This window comes from Rhinolophus ferrumequinum, chromosome 25, assembly GCF_004115265.2.
Source record: "Rhinolophus ferrumequinum isolate MPI-CBG mRhiFer1 chromosome 25, mRhiFer1_v1.p, whole genome shotgun sequence".
In the NCBI taxonomy this organism is placed as follows: Eukaryota; Metazoa; Chordata; class Mammalia; order Chiroptera; family Rhinolophidae; genus Rhinolophus; species Rhinolophus ferrumequinum.
In genome coordinates, this window is record NC_046308.1 from 20,160,357 (window position 1) to 20,177,648 (window position 17,292).

The 17,292-nt window shown below is 50.5% G+C and overlaps 1 protein-coding gene across 2 annotated transcripts; it reads right to left on the reverse strand.

Moving 5' to 3' along the window:
- Nucleotides 1-14: 14 nt before the first annotated feature.
- On the reverse strand, nt 15-5,895 carry PLA2G3 (phospholipase A2 group III). 2 transcript variants are annotated; one of them, XM_033098065.1, is made up of 7 exons: nt 4,947-5,895; nt 3,827-3,959; nt 3,462-3,569; nt 2,830-3,137; nt 2,015-2,144; nt 1,790-1,906; nt 15-1,162 (listed from the first exon to the last, which is right to left on the reverse strand). In XM_033098065.1, exons 1-7 carry the CDS (start codon nt 5,446-5,448, stop codon nt 949-951), a joined length of 1,512 nt encoding a protein of 503 aa, XP_032953956.1. In that variant the 5' UTR covers nt 5,449-5,895; the 3' UTR covers nt 15-948. The 2 variants fall into 2 exon arrangements, with proteins under 2 accessions (XP_032953956.1, XP_032953954.1); XM_033098063.1 differs by having other exon boundaries at nt 3,435-3,569; nt 4,947-5,893.
- Between the last annotated feature and the right edge of the window lie 11,397 nt (nt 5,896-17,292).

Genomic DNA, 17,292 nt, shown 5'->3' on the forward strand with positions numbered 1-17,292 from the left:
TAACAGACCTGACAATTACCAGGCACCAGCTATATACATTATATATCTCCTTTAATTTGCACACACTGAATTGTGGTGCTGAGTTCAGTGTGGTTCTTAGCCCCATTTCACAGGTAAGCAAACTAAGGCCCCCAGAGTTGTGTGAGCCTCTCAAAATCAGATACCTGAGTTGTTTGGCTATGTGTTGGAGGGAGGGAATACTTAAACTAGATCCTAAGCATTGTGCATGCATTGGTTCACTTAATCCTCAACAACCCCATGAGGTAGGTGCTGTTTACACTCCCCTTTTTTAAGGAGGAAACAAAGGGTCAGAGCTGGGGAGTAATGTCTCTTGCTCAAGGGTACAGGGAAGATGTGCATTTAGGTTTAGGGCAGAAAGTAGCCCAGAGCTGGGCCAGGAAGGTCATAGCAGCTGTTAAGAGAAGGGATCTCCTGGGGAGGAAAAGAGTTGGGAAGTCCCTCTTTATTGTCCTCCAGCCTGGATTCAGACATAGGCACTTCTGTGGCATCCCTCATTCCCTACCTGCTGCCCCAGGTCTCTGCAGGCAGGTGCTCGGGCTCCCTTGGGGAGGACCTTGAGACATGTATTCACTTTGCAACACGGATTTACATGCACCTCCTGGTACCTCCTGGGGCTGCTGCAATCAATTACCCCTTCCTCGTTCCCATCTGGAGTGAAGTTCTCTGACAAGGTCCAAGCCCAGGGCATCAGAATGAGCCTCCCAAACACCACATCTAAGCACAGAGGTGTATGTCATCAGCTCAAGATCACCCAGCACAGCAGGAGCCGTGGTCTAGCATTGGGCCTTGGTCCTCCTCACCCCAATCCAGCCTCCTGGCTGTTCACAAAAGCTTCAGTCTAACACAAGGAAAAGAGACCGAGACCCCAGGGCCTAACAAAGCCAGGGGCAAAGTCCCATCTGGTATCCAGAAAAGCTGGAACTGAGGTCACTGGTTCCAGGATTTCTGCTGCTCTTTGCTTCCTTGGGCTGCCTGGGTCAGCTGCAGGCACCAGTCGTAGAATGACGTGGGGGTCCTTGGGTGCTCTGAAAGCCATGCCTTCTCCTCATCTGTGCCTGTACCCCAGAGCTGGAGTCTCCTCTGCTGAAGTCGCTGCAAGTGCTTAGCTGGCACCTTGATAGCCCTAGGGCCCCTGGGACAGCTGTGGGGAGAGAAGTGGGGCAGGTGGTCATGGCTGCCAAGGATCCCACCCTACTCTGCAGACAGGGGGATGGAGGCCCAGAAAGGAGCAGGGCTGGGGCCGGGGAAGGGTGGTTACACCTCGGAAGAGACAGAATAAAAATGGGCTGACACCCAGAGGCCCAGGTTCTGCCACTGGCTGGCCGCCTACAGAAATGGGGCAGTCTGGGCCTGTTTCCTTGCCTGTGAAATAGGAAAAGTAACAAGGGGCTGGCTTTGAGAATCAAAATTGAAATGAGATTGTGAGGTAAGCAAGCATTTTACTACATGCCCACAGGCCTTGAGCTGTGTGTGTCACACATGCCATTTCCTTGGCTTCTACAACCATTTTACAGGTAAGGAAATAGAGGCATAGAGAGATGACTCAACTTGCAAGGTCACATAGGAAGTAAATGACAGAGTCAAGGTGCAACTCACATGGGCCAACTAAACCCAGGGGACCAGGGGGTAGGGAGATGACAATGAAGCTCAGAGGTCCCTGATCCCTGCCCCCATCCACTCAGCCCAGGCCCACAAATGAGGGGGTGTGGTATAGATAGCCCACCCCTTGGGAAAATCCTCCAATCCTTCTGGCTCTGCCATCACTTACCCTTGGGGCTCAGCACAGTCCAGTGAAGGGGCCAGCTTGAAGCAGGTCATACCCAGCAGCTCCCAAAGCATGTTGACGCCCACAGGTGGGCCGTGGAGCTTCAAGAAGTGTGCCAGTCTGAGGGCAGAGGCAGGCTTAGGCTGGGACAGGGCCTCGCCAACCAGGTGCCCCTTTTTAGTGCCTGGTAGCAAGCAGCCCACCCCCAAGGCTTCAAGCAGGCCTCACCGACGCGTGCAGTTGCAGTGGAAGAGGGGCTGTCGGGCACTATTGAGCAGCTGGAATTTGGTCTCCTGGGGCTCAATCTTGTGCTCACACTGGTCTAGGTGGTGGAAGCTGTGGCAGACTTGGTGGGCTCCTGGGGATGGGTGTGGTGGTGAGGGGAGCCCAGTCCCCCAGGGAGGCCCCACTGGTGCCCACTGCCATCCGGAAGAAATAGTAGCACATGTGCTCCGTCACACACACATAGAAACTCCTTCCGTCTCATCATGCCTTTGTTCCTTCAGAGTGCCACACATATGACACACACACACACAGAAACACACACAGCAGTGCTACAATAGTGGAGGTCCAGAGTGCTGAGGGTGGTCAGGAAAGGCTTCCTGGAGGCAGAGGCTGCTAAGCTGGAGCTGGGAGAAAGGAAGAAGAGGGGAGAGTGCTCCAAGCAGAAAGAACAGCACGTGCAAAGGCCCAGAGGTGGGAGAGAGCAAGTTGCTTTTGAGGAACCAATGAAGTTTATGAAACTGGAGTTTCAACTGGGGAGTAGAGTTTGTGGGACCAGTGCCTGAGGATCCCTGGGTGTTGGGACATCATCAGCTGAGGTAAGAGGAGCTATGTTGGGGGTTCTGAGGGAAGTGAATGGTCAAGTTTGGGGTTTACAAAAATCCCTCTGGCTGCAGCATAATCTGATGGGAGAGGTTGGAAGACCCTGGGAGGAGTTTGGAGTTGGAAAGCAAGCAACACAGGACCTCCACCCACCACATGCAGAGAGACAGAGAAATCTCCTCACCTCAGGAACCCCCAAAGTTAGGTTCTGAACTCACCTTGAGGTTTTAGGCCACCGGGTGGCCCCTGGAGGCCTGTAACAGTGACCTCCAGCTGGGCTGTGGGGGCCATATCAGGCCTGGGGGAGGTCACGGGGGCCTGGAGGACTGTGACTTTGGATTTTCTGGGGTGCTGGGACCCTTTCATCTGTGGCGGCCACTTCTGGGGGTGCTGCTTCTGTCTCAGCTTGCTGGAGGCTGGGCTCCAGGGGCTGGATGTCAGCGGGGTGGCCCCGAAGCTCCAGGAAGCATTGTAGACGGTCTGAGGCTGGAGGCGGGCGAGGGGTATGGAGCCGTACGTTCTACACCTGGGAGGCGGCAATCGGTGGCAACGGGTAACCCCAAATCCCCCCACCCAGAAGGCTTCCTCCCCTGGGTTCATCTCCATGGCGACCAAGGCTCTGTCAATCCTATCCTTCATCCCACTGGGCTGCGGGGCACCTGGGAAGGTTCTGCATCCTGGGTGCCCCACAGGAGAGCAGAGGACAGGAAAGATGGGGTTTCATTCCCTGGAGGACAGACATACAGATAAGTCTTCCTCTCTGGGCTTGGAGCCTGGGCTCCCCCTCTGACAGGGAAAGGGCTCCAAGAGGGCAGCTACATACCCGCCCCACCAGTACCACGACACACACGCCTCTTGCTCCTCCAGCACGAAGCAGGGGATCTCCAGCACGTTGAAGAAGGCCACACCCACAATGTCGGAGATGGAGTCCCGTTGGTTCTGCAGGCATTGCTGGAACCTGTCCCAGACCCAGCACTCAGGTCCTTGGACCACAAAGGGCCATCTGGCTCCTCCCCACGCCCACCCAATCACTACCAGCCAGGTGGTTTGGGGTCTAAACCTCCCTTCTCCTCTCAGGCTTCAGCTTTCCCACCTGCCCAGTGGGCTCCAAGCTGGCTGATTCTTTAGGATTCTTTGGACGCTTAGTCTCTGCACCAAGAAACTGGGTAACTCTGCCTCACCCTTGCACCTGCAACCCCCCTGCCCATTGCCAACCTGGCATCACAGTCACAGTGGGAAATGGTGTGGAATCGGTAGTTTCGGATGCCATAGTCGTACTGGAAAGGTGAGATGTTCTGTGGGCAGAGGTCATGTTCCCGGCAGCAGAGATCAGCGCCCTGGAAGATCCCTGCAGGGAGCAGAGGGGGCACCAGCTCAGCAGGGTCCTGAGCACCACACACCAGCTATGCCCACCTGAGGTTGGGAGCGGAGACCTGGTTCTCACCCCAGTCCTCACACCAATGCCCTGGGTGGCCTCAGGCCAGTCACGCTCCCTCTGTGGGACTCTCACAGTTTTAAAGCTTAGAGAGAGCACCCAGGCACAGACTCTGTTGGCAACTTCAAGTGCCGGGCAGCCTGCCCAGCGGTCCTTGACCATGGAAATGTCTTCCTGAGAGGAGCTCTGGAGGCAGACTCAAGCTCTCACGCAAACCCAACTCTGAGGTCATAGATGTGTATGGAATGGAATGGCAAACAGGCAGGGTGCCACCTTTCTTGCTGACATGATGAGGCGTTGTCAGGATGTCAACCTGCTCCAACCCAGGTGCCAAGTCCTCCCCCAGCCCTCCACGCATATGCACAGACTGCTGTGCTGAGAGTGCAAAAAAGCCATCCGTGCTTTTCACCAGCTGAGCAATACAGCCTTTTACTGAGCATTTTCCAAGTGCCTGGCATTTCCCACACCCAAGCGCACAGCAGCAAGGGAGGTGTCATTTTCATTGTCCTGGTAAACAGGTTCAGAGAGCTTGGATACGATAAACTGGCTGTTTGAACCCAGACCTTTGGGTCTTGGCATCCACTCCACGAGCACTCTGTACCCATAAAGCCAGCTCTTGGGTAATAGCTTTTTGCCTCAGCCAATCCCGGATCCACCCCAGCCTGCCCCCTCCCTCGGATGATGATTAATGAGGACTACCAGGCGTGAGTAGGATTTTTTCCATGTATGACCTTATTTAAGCGTCCCATGATGAGACTTATGGTAACCCACATTTTACAGATAAGGACATCAAGGTTCAGAGTGGCTAAGTCCCCCTCCCAAGGACACACAGCCTAGGAAAGTGGAGGCCAGGGCGAAAACCAACACTCCCCCTGCCCAGCCCCCACCTGAGTGGCTCACCTAGTTCCGAGGAATTCCCAGCAGAGTCCCCAAATCCACACCACAGCGTGCCAGGCAGGGTCCAGCCTCTCTTCCCCCGCTTGTGCCCCATGCCAGGGGCTCCACTCTGCCCTGCTGCTCGCTTCTCCCTTGCCTCTGCTGGACTCTCATCAGGCCCTCGGCAGGCCTCCCACTGACTCTGAAGGGTGACCAGGGCTCTCTGCAGCTCAGGTCCAGGGGTATGGATGAAGGAGTCCCGGGAGATCTCACCAGCACAGAGGGCACTGAAGGCTGCGGTGAGCTCTGGTTCACTCCACTGGCTACATGCCTGCAGCCTCCCATGCCCATCCCAGTGGGCATGGAACAGGGCCAGTCCCTGGGCATCCTTGCCCAGGAAGCTCAGGGACTCCAAGGGGCTGCCAGGGACAGGCCTGGCCAAGTGGCAGGAGGTGCTGTCCCAGTGAAGGGCAGGAAAACCCCCCAGAGCCAGCCCCAGGAAGCTCAGCACCCCCAGAACCCTCATTCTGTCCTGGCCCAGCCTCGTCAGAAACCTTGGGGACACCTACCCCACAAGGCAGCAGCTCAGAAGGTGAGCGGAAATGGTGCCCAGCAGACCCAGTGCAGCGGGGCCAATGAATGGAGTTTTGGGAGGAGTAGGAAAGAGACTGGAGTATGAGGCGATCTCTGGCTTGTAACTCAATCCACCGGCTGGGCAGGCCGCTGATTGGCTGAGGATGCACTTGCCAGAGCCCTCGCCCCCACTCACCCTGCCTTTCTCACCATGACATCCAGTCATCTGCGGCCAGCCTCGCCTGGATGGAGACTGTGAAAGCAAAAGCCCTGGACCCTGGCGGTGGGGCCAGGAGGGGTCTGTATTTCCCTGGGAAAGGAAGAGGGTTCAGAGGCATAGAGAGGCTCCTAGAATTTGTCCTCATCCGTACACCCCAGTGGTGGCAGCCACATCCCCCTCCATGAAATTGGCAGGGGGCCATAGGCCTCTGCCAGGATTGGGTGAGGGAGGTGAGGGCAGGGCTGGGTTGCTGTGGCCACGCCCCCTGGGAGCTTCTGGGAGAGGGATGGTTTCTGGGAAGGGGGGCAACTATCCCCTGGCCACCGACGGTGCTCCCCCCAAGTCCTGGTTCTTAGACAGGCTCTTGGTTTACTCAGGGTATAATACCTCAGACTCCCCACTCCCTGGGACTCCAAGCACAGGCCTAGCTTAGCAGTCACCCTCCTGGTCTGATAGATGGTGGGTGGAGACACAATCAGAGCAGGCCTCGAAAGCAACATGGAGCAGGGCTGATGCTACGGTTCCCAGAGGAGCAAACGGTGGCCTAGGAGGCTAGAACTGCAGCCACTTCCATCCTTGGACTATAGCCACCTGGGGGACATAGCAGGCTTCATGTCCCCTGAGAGACGGTTTATCCATCAGGAAGGGGCTATCCCCTGTACATGTTCCTAAGTCCCAAAGCCAATGAATGTCTCATTAAGCATCCAGCTAATATGGGAGAGTTCCCTCACTATAAAAGTTTTAAGCCTCCCTCACTATTAAATTTTAAGTGCCCGGGCCGGCCCGGTGGCTTAGGCGGTTAGAGCTCCATGCTCCTAACTCCGAAGGCTGCCGGTTCGATTCCCACATGGGCCAGTGGGCTTTCAACCACAAAGTTGCCAGTTCAACTCCTCAAGTCCCCCAGGGAATGGTGGGCTCCGCCCCCTGCAACTAAGATTGAACAGGGCACCTTGAGCTGAGCTGCCTCCCGGATGGCTCAGTTGGTTGGAGCATGGGCTCTTAACCACAAGGTTGCCGGTTCAACTCCCACAAGGGATGGTGGGCTGTGCCCCCTGCAACTAGAAAACCGGCAACTGGACCTGGAGCTGAGCTGCGCCCTCCACAACTAAGATTGAAAGGACAACAACTTGACTTGGAAAAAAGTCCTGGAAGTACACACTGTTCCCCAATAAAGTCCTGTTAAAAAAAAAAAAATTTAAGTTCCCTCACTATAGAAATTTTAAGTCTCCTTTTCCCTAGTTTCTTAGCTCCTTAGCCCCTGGTTTTAATCACTCTTCTAATCAGTTTCTAAATCCTAAAGATTGCTCCTAGTCTAAGTCACAGAATATCTCTCACCCCTGCCTAATAACTACTTAAAAACCTGTGAGCTATAATCATTGTAGCCCAACATTCCCCAGGCCACTCCAGACCTAACTCTTGGGTAAATAAACACCATCCCAGAGACCAAATGGGTTTTAACACCCCTCCAGGCCAGTCCATACCTAAACCCTGGGTAAAGTTAAGATAATTGGACTTCGAGTCCTATTTTTGGAGCCAGCACTTTAATTTATTAACATCTGTCTCTCCTCATCAAGGGGCCTTCAGCGAGGCTCCCAGTGCACCCTGAGCAAGGGAAAAAACACCCCTTTTTTATGATTTAAGATCAGATAGGGGGAGAGTTTCATAAAAATCTCCGTTAGGTAGGGACAGGTCTACTCTCCCTTCTCAGCTTGAAGCAGATACAGAAGGAAGAGACCTCCCGTCCCTCAACTCCCCACAGAGATTTATGGGGTGACGTCTTTCAGGGAAAACCAGGCAGGAAGTTAGAAATAGGTAATCGGGTCTCTGCATTCCTGCACGTCCAACACAATCTATGTGTTGTGGGACGCGTCTCCTGGAGACTTCTCAAATTTTCGCTTACCTACCCTAAGCATTAACCACTGGTAAAGGCCACCACAACCTCCCTCTTACCCTAGCCTCATTATACCATCATTATAATATATATATATGCACAGAAGTTCATTAATATTATAACAGACTGAACTCTGGGAAGAGACATGCACAGTCTAAGAGGATGAGATAATAGCACTCATCAATCACAGGTGTCAATCAAGTGGTCCCGCGTCTGGAGGGGAACAGCCCATCCCAGAGAAAAAAAGATAAAACCCCCAGGCTCCCGGGAGCTGCTGCCCTCTTGAGCATTGAGCCTTGAGCCCCTCTTTTGAGCCTTACTTTTGCTTGGGGCCCACTCCAAACTCTTTGGAGTGTACTATCTCTTCTAATAAACTTTTTCACCACTTTACCTCTGTGTCTCGTTCAATTCTTTGCTTGAGATGGCAAGAACCTGGACACTGCACTGAGGAGGGCCCATCCTCTGGTAACGTAGTGGCTAAGTTTCCCAGTTTTCCTCTCCGAGGCATGGGTTCCAAACCCGGTGTGGGATGCTAGCCTAGACTCCGCCCAGACTCCTCTGGGTTCAACCCCTGCTGTGACAGCCAAGCCCGGACATCTCCCCGAGAACGGACCCCTCTGCAAAAAGGGCCCCCTCTCCGGTAACACAACCATCCGGGGAAGCCGGGGTTCTTCCACCCATAGTACAGATAAAGAAACTAAGGCTCAGTGAGGGTATGGAAACCTGAGGTGATAGTCAGGCCCCAGTTGGGGAGGTGTTAAAGCCCCTTGAGGGGCTTTGCTGGGAGATCAGGACCAGATGGGGCAGTGACACCAATATCCACCCCAATCTCTATCCAAGTCTCTTCCAGGAGGATGAGCCCTAGTGAGGCCGAGCCAGGGGCAGAGCTAGAGAAGGGGAGTTTACCAGGTAGAGGAGGGAGAAGGGAGCTGCAGGGTATACAGGCCATCTCTGTGGTTTCAGAACCAGCCTGGGCCTATGGCCCAAAATGTCACAGCTGAGGACAATGAAGAGAAGGGAGGACAGATGGTTGTAGTCCAACAGCCAAGCTCCTTCTCTCCAGAAGTTGGGTAAGAGGGTGTGGAGTACAGCAAGTGGTACAGGGGAGGGGAGGGAGACCTGGTGTTCCCAAAGGCAGGGACATAACTAAACAAAGGTGGATCTCTCTGAGAAGAATTTCAATGTTTGGAAACCATCATTCTGGTACCTTTTCCCAGTTGTAGGAATTGCCACCCTGCCTCCCTTTTCCATAATATACAGCCGTTCCCTGCCTATCACCCAGAGAGGCTGGGAGGTACCACGGCAGGAACCCAACTTTCAAGGTCAGACAGACCTAGCTTGGGTCCTGACACTGTGTGATTTAGGCTTAGAAGTCTTAACTTCTCTGAGCCTCTATTTCCTCATCTGTGTGACGGGCATAAGCACAGTAGTCATTTCACGGGATGTTGGGGAAGACTCTCAGTACAGTAACCATCATCCAAAACACTATCATTAAAGCCTCAGGACACCCCCGGTCAGAAAGCAGTTTACCCAGGAGAAAGCAAATCCCAGTTTTTGGGCCACAGCCTCCGTGATAGCTGGTCCTGCAAGGCCACTGTTTGGCTATGTGACTTTGGGTTTGTCCCTGCTCCTCTCTGGGCCTCAGTTTCCTCCTCTGTTCAATGAGGGGTACAGTGGAGTTGACCTTTGTGGCCTCTTCCTGTCAGGGCCCCAAAGGGAGGCAGGCTGGGGTCTGCCCAGGCCTCGAGGGAGGGTGTCACTGAGTTTTCCCTTCAAATCCCTCCCAGAGGCCACGTCAGTCAACGTACAGGACAGGCTCTGGAGCCCTGCCTTCCACCAGGGTGTGCCCCTCAGAAGCCGTAGGGCAGAGGATGACAGGAGTCCAATCAGCACGACACGACAGGACAAGCTGGGCCCTGCAGACAGAAGTGGGGGAAAGGCTTTACTCTGGGTACCCCTGTCTGGGATGGGGCAGAGTGCACAGTGGAGGCCAGGAGAGAATGAGGGGTAGGGGGTCTGTGGGAACAGGTGTTTCCGCCCTCCCTCCCTGTCTGATTTTTATCCGTCTCCCTCCCTCAGTCCTCATCACTCCTCGTCACCCTTTGGCTTCTTTCTCACCCCTCTCTGTCTCGTGGTCTCTTCCCCTCTCTGACTCTGATTTTCATAATTTCTTTATATCCCCCCCATCCTGCCCTCTCTCCACCTTTCTCTCTCTGACTCTTGCTCACCATCTTATTTTCTCTCTACGTGTCTTTCCTATCTTTCTCTTCCACTCTTCACTCTTTACACTTTTTTTTACCACCCCTCCCTCTGTTTCATTCTCTATCTCTCTATGCCTCTCTCCCTACCTTTCATTTTTTCTGCCCTTCTATCTCTTTTAGTACCTCCCTATGCTTTCTCTCCATTCTTTTTTTCCCATTTCTCTCTTAATTTTTCTCCCTCCCTCCCTCATCTTCTCTCTCTCAGTTTTCTCTCTTTCTGTTTCTTTGTGTCTTTTGGTTTCTCTCTTTCACTCAATCTCTCTCTCTCCCATTCCCTCTTTATCTTTCATGTTTTTCTCTGGTGGTGTGTGTGTGTGTGTGTGTGGTGTGGTGTGTGTGTGTGTGCATGCACGCGCGTGCTCCTCTTCTAATTCTTCTCTCTCCTTTGTCTGTATGCCTCCCCTTTCCATACGCTGACCCCAGGCCCAGGACCTTTCCTGTTCAATTTTCCTGTTCACATTTTCACAGCCATGACCTCATCTGTTGCTCACAACCCCAGCCCCTCCCGGGGGGGGGGGGGGGGGGGGGGGGGGGGGGGGGGGGGGGGGGGGGGAGATTGGCAGGGCAGGGCTCTTCATCCATTTGTCCAGATGGATGGAATGAGGCCCTAGAAGAGAAGTGACTTGCCAGGGGTCAAAGAGCAGATCAGGAGAGAAACCAGCTCAGACTTGCTCTTGTGTGTAGGGAGGGCCTCCCCGGCCCCTGGGGAAAGTCTCAGTTCCCCCACAGCCTCCCTACCCCAGGGCCTTCCTCCCCACAGCCTGGAGGGTGCCCTCCCTCTGCCCCTTGGAGCTGGCCCTCCCAGCCCTACTTGAAGGGCTCTCTGTGCTAGGAGAACAGTGCAGGCAGTGCCTAGCTCCAGAACATTCTTCATTCATTCAAAACCAAATAGTTACTGAATGTCTATTATGTGCCAGGCACAGGGCAAGGCCATAGACAGAGAGAGGAGGGGATAGGGGACAGAGCATGCTCAAGATAGGGGCTGGAGGGAGAACTCACCCCCTGGGAGTAAGAGGTCTAATAGCCTAGTGGAGCCAGGGCCTGGGTGTCAGTTGGGTCTTCTAGGAAGCCTCCACCAAGACTGAGTTAGAAGTGCAAGAGATTTGTTGGAGGAAATGCCTGTGAAAGGTAAAGAGGCAGGGAACAGAAATGGGCAGGGAAAGACTTCAGAATGTGTTGCAGGTCTGACATCTCCGGGAGAGAAGAGAAGGGAAGGAGGGCTGGGTAAGAAGAGGCCACAATGCAGTGCTACTCTGAGAAAGTCTCAGCCAGTCAACAGGGAGAGCTAGTGCAAACACTGCCCATGGAAGAGCCCTAGTGGGCAGAAAAGATCAGGCCCTCGTGACCTGGCTGAGCCCAATCATTGGTTGGTGACTGCCCAGGAAGACAGTGAGTGACACCTACTCCACTGCTGCTGCAGAGGTTGATGGCTGCCACACCTGGGACTTAGCAACCCATTTGGCTGGGGCAGCACCCCCTGCAGACCAGGAGGGAAAACACAATGGGGTAGATGGGGTCTGACATCTAGGGAAAAAGCCCAGAAGGCAGTCTTTTTCCAGGAGATGCCAGGACTAGGGAGTAGGAATCTGTGGGTACACGACCATCACCACAAGATTTCCAGATAGGAGTTGAGCCTCTATCACACTGGCATAAACAAAGCCCAGACCCAAGTGTGAGGGAACAAACAAGGAAATCCAACTGTGTCTAAAACTAGACATCTTAGTAGATAAAAACATTAGATTTAATTCAACAGCGTATTAAAACCAGGAATAGAAGAAAGAGACAGAGAGAGAGAGAGAACCCATTCTACCTAATAGAGAAATATTAGAAGCTCTGGTGGTTTAAAGATGTGTACAAATTCTTTGATGTGCCTTCTTTCAAATGGTGGTGGCTAGTCTGCCTCAGTGTGAGCTGCACTTAGACACTTGCTTCTAACAAATAAAATGTGGGGAAGTGACATAACTTCTGAGACTAAGTCATGAAAAGCATTGTGTGGGGCGGCTGGATGGCTCAGATGGTTAGAGCGCAAGCTCTTACAACGAGGGTTGCCAGTTCAATTCCCTCATGGGATGGTGGGCTGTGCCCTCTGCAAATAAGATTGGAAACGGAGACTGGACTTGGAGCTGAGCTGCGCCCTCCACAACTAGATTGAAGGACAACAACTTGGAGCTGATGGGCCCTGGAGAAACACACTGTTCCCCAATATTCCCCAATTAAACAAAAAAGAGAAAGAAAGGAAGGAAGGAAGGAAGGAAGGAAGGAAGGAAGGAAGGAAGGAAGGAAGGAAGGAAGGAAGGAAGGAAGGAAAGAAGGAAGGAAGGAAGGAAGGAAGGAAAAGCATTGTGCTCTCTCTCTTGGATCATTCGCTTTGGGGAAGCCAGTTGACATGTCATGAGGACACTCAAGCAGCCCTATAAAGAGGCCCATGTGGTGAGGGATTGAGGCCTCCTGTCAACAGCCATATGAGTGAGCCAGACACTGGGAAACAGATCCTTAAGCCCCAATCAAGCCGTCAGATGACGACAGCACCACCGACCTTTTTTTTTTTTTTTTTTTTTTAAGATTTTATTGGGGAAGGGGAACAGGACTTTATTGGGGAACAGTGTGTACTTCCAGGACTTTTTCCAAGTCAAGTTGTTGTCCTTCAATCTTAGTTGGGGAGGGCGCAGCTCAGCTCCAAGTCCAATTGCCGTTGTTAGTTGCAGGGGGTGCAGCCCACCATCCCCTGCGGGAGTCGAGGAATTGAACCGGCAACCTTGTGGTTGAGAGCCCATTGGCCCATGTGGGAATCGAACCGGCAGCCTCCGGCATTAGGAGCACGGAGCTCCAATCGTCTGATGCACCAGGCCGGCCCCCTGACCGTTTTTTTGGTAACAATTTTATTGAGATATAATTCACATACCTCACCATTCATCCATTTATTTATTATTATTTTTTTTTAGTCTCAGGTGTACAAAACCATGTAATAGACATTTATACCCCTCACAAAGTGATAACCACCCCAATTTACTACCCCTCTGACATTGAAGATAGCTGTTACAATTCCATTGACTATATTCCCTATGCTGTACTCCACCTCCCGTGACCATATGTATATGTGGTATATATACACTATATATATGGTATATATATGGTACATGTATGGTATATATGTATATATATACATATATGTATGTATACACACACACATATTTATACATATATATATATTATATATACCAGGGGTGCAAAAAAATGTATACACATTTTAAGAGATGTTATACATTTTTGACACCCTCTGTGTGTGTGTGTGTGTATATATATATACATATATATATGTATATATATATATTTATATGTATATATATAATTGTAGTTGACATTCAATATTATTCAACTTCAGCTTCAGGTGTATAGCTCAGTGGTCAGGCATCTACAAACTTTCACCCATTTAATGTATACAATTTAGTGGTTTTAAGTATGTTCATAGTTGTACAACCATCACCACTACCTAATTTCAGAACATTTTCATTCCAAAAAGAAATCCTGTAACCAGTAACAGTCATTCTGCCTTCCTCCCTCGTCCCTAGCCCTGAGTGCGCACTTATCTATTTTATGTTTCCATAGAGTTGCCTATTCTGTACATTTCATACAAATGAAATCATACAATATATGTCTTTTATGACTCATTTCTTTCACTTAGCATAATGTTTTCAAGGTGCATCTGTGTGGTAGCAAGCATCAGTACTTCATTCCTTTTTTATGACTGGGTAATATTCCATTGTATGGGTATACCACATTTGTTTATCCATTCATCATTGAAGAATACGTGGATTGTTTCCACTTTTTCGCTATTACAAATAATTCTTCTACGAACATTCATGTAAAAGTTTTTGTGTGGACATATTCTCTTATTTCTCTTGGGCACATACCTAGGAGTGGAATTGCTGTGTCATGCTGAGTCATGTGGTACCACTATCTTTACCCATTTGAGGAACCGCCAGACTGTTTCCAAAGTGCTGCTTCATTTTATATTCTCCCCAACAATGCATGAGAATTCTGTTTCTCCACATCTTTGCCATTATTTGTTATTGTCTGTCTTACAGCCATCTCAGTGAGTGTGAAGTGGCATCTCATTGTGGTTTTCGCTTGTGTTTCTTTGTTGGCTAATGACGTTGAGCATCTTTTCATATGCTTACCGGCCATTTGCAAATTTTCTTTGAAGAAATCTGGCAGACATCTTTACTGTAACCTCGTGAGACCCTGAGACAGAACAACTCAACTAAGCTACTCTTGAATTCCTAACCTTCAGAAATTATGTGAGATAATAAATGTTTGTTGTTTTGATACAAATGTTTTGAGATATTTATTCCACAGTAATAAATAACCAACACAGAAGCATTCAGAAACACATCATGGAAATTGTCAAGTTTGGAAGGAAGAAAAAAACACTGTCATTGTTTGCAGACTGATTTTTCTACCTAGGAACTCCAGGTATATCCTATACCTGGGGTGGGACAAGCAGTGCAGTGGAACGACAGACCCAGATTTGAGTTCTAGCTTTTCCCTTACTTTCTGTGTGATCTTGGGCAAGTCCTTTTGCTTCTTTGAGCCGCATTGGTAAAATGGAGAAAAGAATAGTACATATCCATGAGGATTAATGTGAGTGTATGTAAAGTGACTCAGTGACTGACATGAACAGCCTTCGTCTCCTGTATGTCAGTGAGATCTCCACTTAGGAGGGGATTTGAAGACAGGACTCAGGCAGGATTGCAATGTCACTGATTTGGTGCCCGGTTTCCTAGGCTGTAGAATGTGGGCTCCTTCCATTCCCCTTATAACTCCGTCCTGCTAATAGAGTCCTAAGAGGCTCAGCAGATCCTTATCCATACCCCGGGATCAATCCCTGGCTTCACTTCCCGTCACTATGCAGCCTTGGGCAAGTCACTCAACTTGGCTGAATCCCCATGATGTAATCTACTGTTTGGGATGCTCATGCTTACGTTTTTTATTTCCTGGGGGGTGCAGTGAGGATCAGAAGATGAAAAGGGAGCTCACAGAGGGGAAAAACCCCACATTAGGCCATTAACAGCCCACATGAATCCTTCATGTGGGATGAGACCCCACCCCTAGAACTGTAGGGAAACCCAACAGGAGCGAGGGAGCAGAATGGGCACTGAGAGCTCTGTCTAGCAGGACATGGAGGCCACGAAGGGACTTGGAATAGGGGATAGAATGATACTGAGTACAAGTTTCACACTCCTCCTGTTCAGACGGCACTTGACATACTTATTCTCACCACACCCAAGTGGTAGGGTTACCAGATAAAATATAGATGCCCAGTTAAATTTGCATTTCAGAAAACAATGAATAATTTTTACTGCAAGTGGGTACCCCAAATATTGCAATTATTTTTTGGTTATCTGAAATTCTAATTTAACTGGTGCCCTGTGTTTTTGCTGCTTTTGGCAAGTGGGGGTAAGGTGAGGATGAGCAGCAACTCTTCACCCCACTTCACAGGAAAGGCCCAGGTTGGAGATCAGACTTGCCCAAAGCTCTGCTTATCCACCCTTTCATTCCACACAGAGATCTTTGGCTGAGGTTGAAACCTGAGCTGTTTGTTGGCTCCAACTCAGAGAATTTAGCTCACATCCTCCTTTTCCCTCTTGAGGTTGCCTTGGCCCTTGGAGCCCTTGAGAGGCCCTGGGAGTCTAACTTACTCAACAGGATGAAGAGTATGGGTGGGAAGCATGAAAGAAGGATCAAGAAGCTCAGAGGAAGCTTTGACTGCAGAATTTGGTCCCTGGCCAACTAAATAAAAACTCTCCCATTTCTGTAGCCAAGAACTCAAGTTCTCAAGCACAGTTTTATCTGTGAATTTGCCCGAGGTCAACAGTAGAGAGGAGTGGGACCTAGGACCAGACCTTGAGACCCTTAACACACAGGGCTCCCCTTGCTGCTCTGGGGTCTGGACAAGAAGGCCCAGGGAGCAGCCAGCCCCCTTATCCCCAGACCAGGGAGGTGGCAGCAAAATGGCCTGTGGGACAGCAGGGTGGGCCCTGACAGAAGCCCTCAGAGTTTGGTCCAGCCTCTGCTGCCACCTAGTGGGCATCTAAAGCCGGCATCTCCTAGAGAAACTCCTGAACAAGGAAAGCTCTTTGTACCTTTCTAGTCTCTTCTTGAATCTGCTTGGTCCTTCTCCTCTGGGCTCTACCCTCTGACTTGCTGCATGACCCTGACAAGCCCTTTGCCTCTCTGGATCTCACTTTTCTTTCTTATAATAAGGGTTCTACAAACGGCAGCAGCCCTGATCTTTCAAAAACACAAGCCCGGCCTGGTCTGTCCCCTGACCTGGCCCTGGCATGCTCTGCAGGATTTGAGCCTGGCTTACCTACCAGCTTCCCACTTCTCTGCTGCAGCCACACAGAGCTACTTTTATTTCCTGAATTACCAGGCCCTCTTAGGGTTTTTGCATATGTTGTTCCCTTTACCTAAAACACTCTTCCCTCTCCTTCACTAGGCTTGTTCCTACTTTAAATGTCAGTTTCATCACCGTCTACAGGAAGCCATCCTCCCTGATGCTCCCAACCCAGATGGGCGAGCGTAGGTCCCCAATGAGGATTGACGGAAGTCTCAAATGGGATATGACCCTGGAAGAGGTCAAATGGCATTCTATTCAGGCCAGGAAGCTTGGGGGGCACTGTGAGAAGCCATGGGCTCAGGATTCAACTGACCTGATTCCCCATCCAACTCTGCCATGGTTGGGCAGTGTAAACATCAGCCAACAATTCCAAGTCTCTGAGTCTTTATTTTACAGGTGAAGAAATCAGATTCTGTCTACTCCAGCCCTGAACACAAGAGCTCTAATGCGAGTCACAAATGTAATTTTACATTTCCTAGCCACAGTTTAAAAAATTAAAAAGACAGGTAAAATTAATTTTAATAATACATTTAATGTAATCCATGTATAAAATATTACTTCAACATGTAATCAATGTTCTTAAATTATTAATGAGCTCTTTTACATTCTGTTTTTCATACTAAGTCTTTGAAATCTAGAGAGTGTTTTACACTTACTGCATATCTCAATTTGGACGCCACATTTCAAGCACTCAGTAGTCACATGAGGATAAAGTCCACTGAATTAGGCAATGCAGCTCTGTGTTTTGATCTGTGTAGTGGTTACATGGGTGTGTACGTAAAAATTCGTAGAGCTCAACAGTCAAGATTTTGACCTTCTTTATATGAAAATTATATTTAGTCTTGAGAAAAAAGTAATTTCCAGGTTTCTGGTTTGAACATAGATGGACAAAGGGTGGGGAAACTTCCAGCGGTGGGGGAGGCTGAAGCTGAACAGATGGGTGCAGGATCGGGGGGAATCTGAGGATCTTTGTCCCTTTAGGTCTTCCTTGCCCTCAGGCCCTGGGAAAGTTTCCAGTCACCGGA

Coding starts and splice junctions, on each gene's coding strand:
- PLA2G3 (XM_033098063.1), bottom strand. CDS start 5,448: ATGAGGGTTCTGGGGGTGCTGAGCTTCCTGGGGCTGGCTCTGGGGGGT. Junction 3,138..3,434: donor TCGTGGTACTGGTGGGGCGG/GTATGTAGCTGC, acceptor GCCGCCTCCCAG/GTGTAGAACGTACGGCTCCA. Junction 1,163..1,789: donor GACTGTGCTGAGCCCCAAGG/GTAAGTGATGGC, acceptor CTCTCCCCACAG/CTGTCCCAGGGGCCCTAGGG.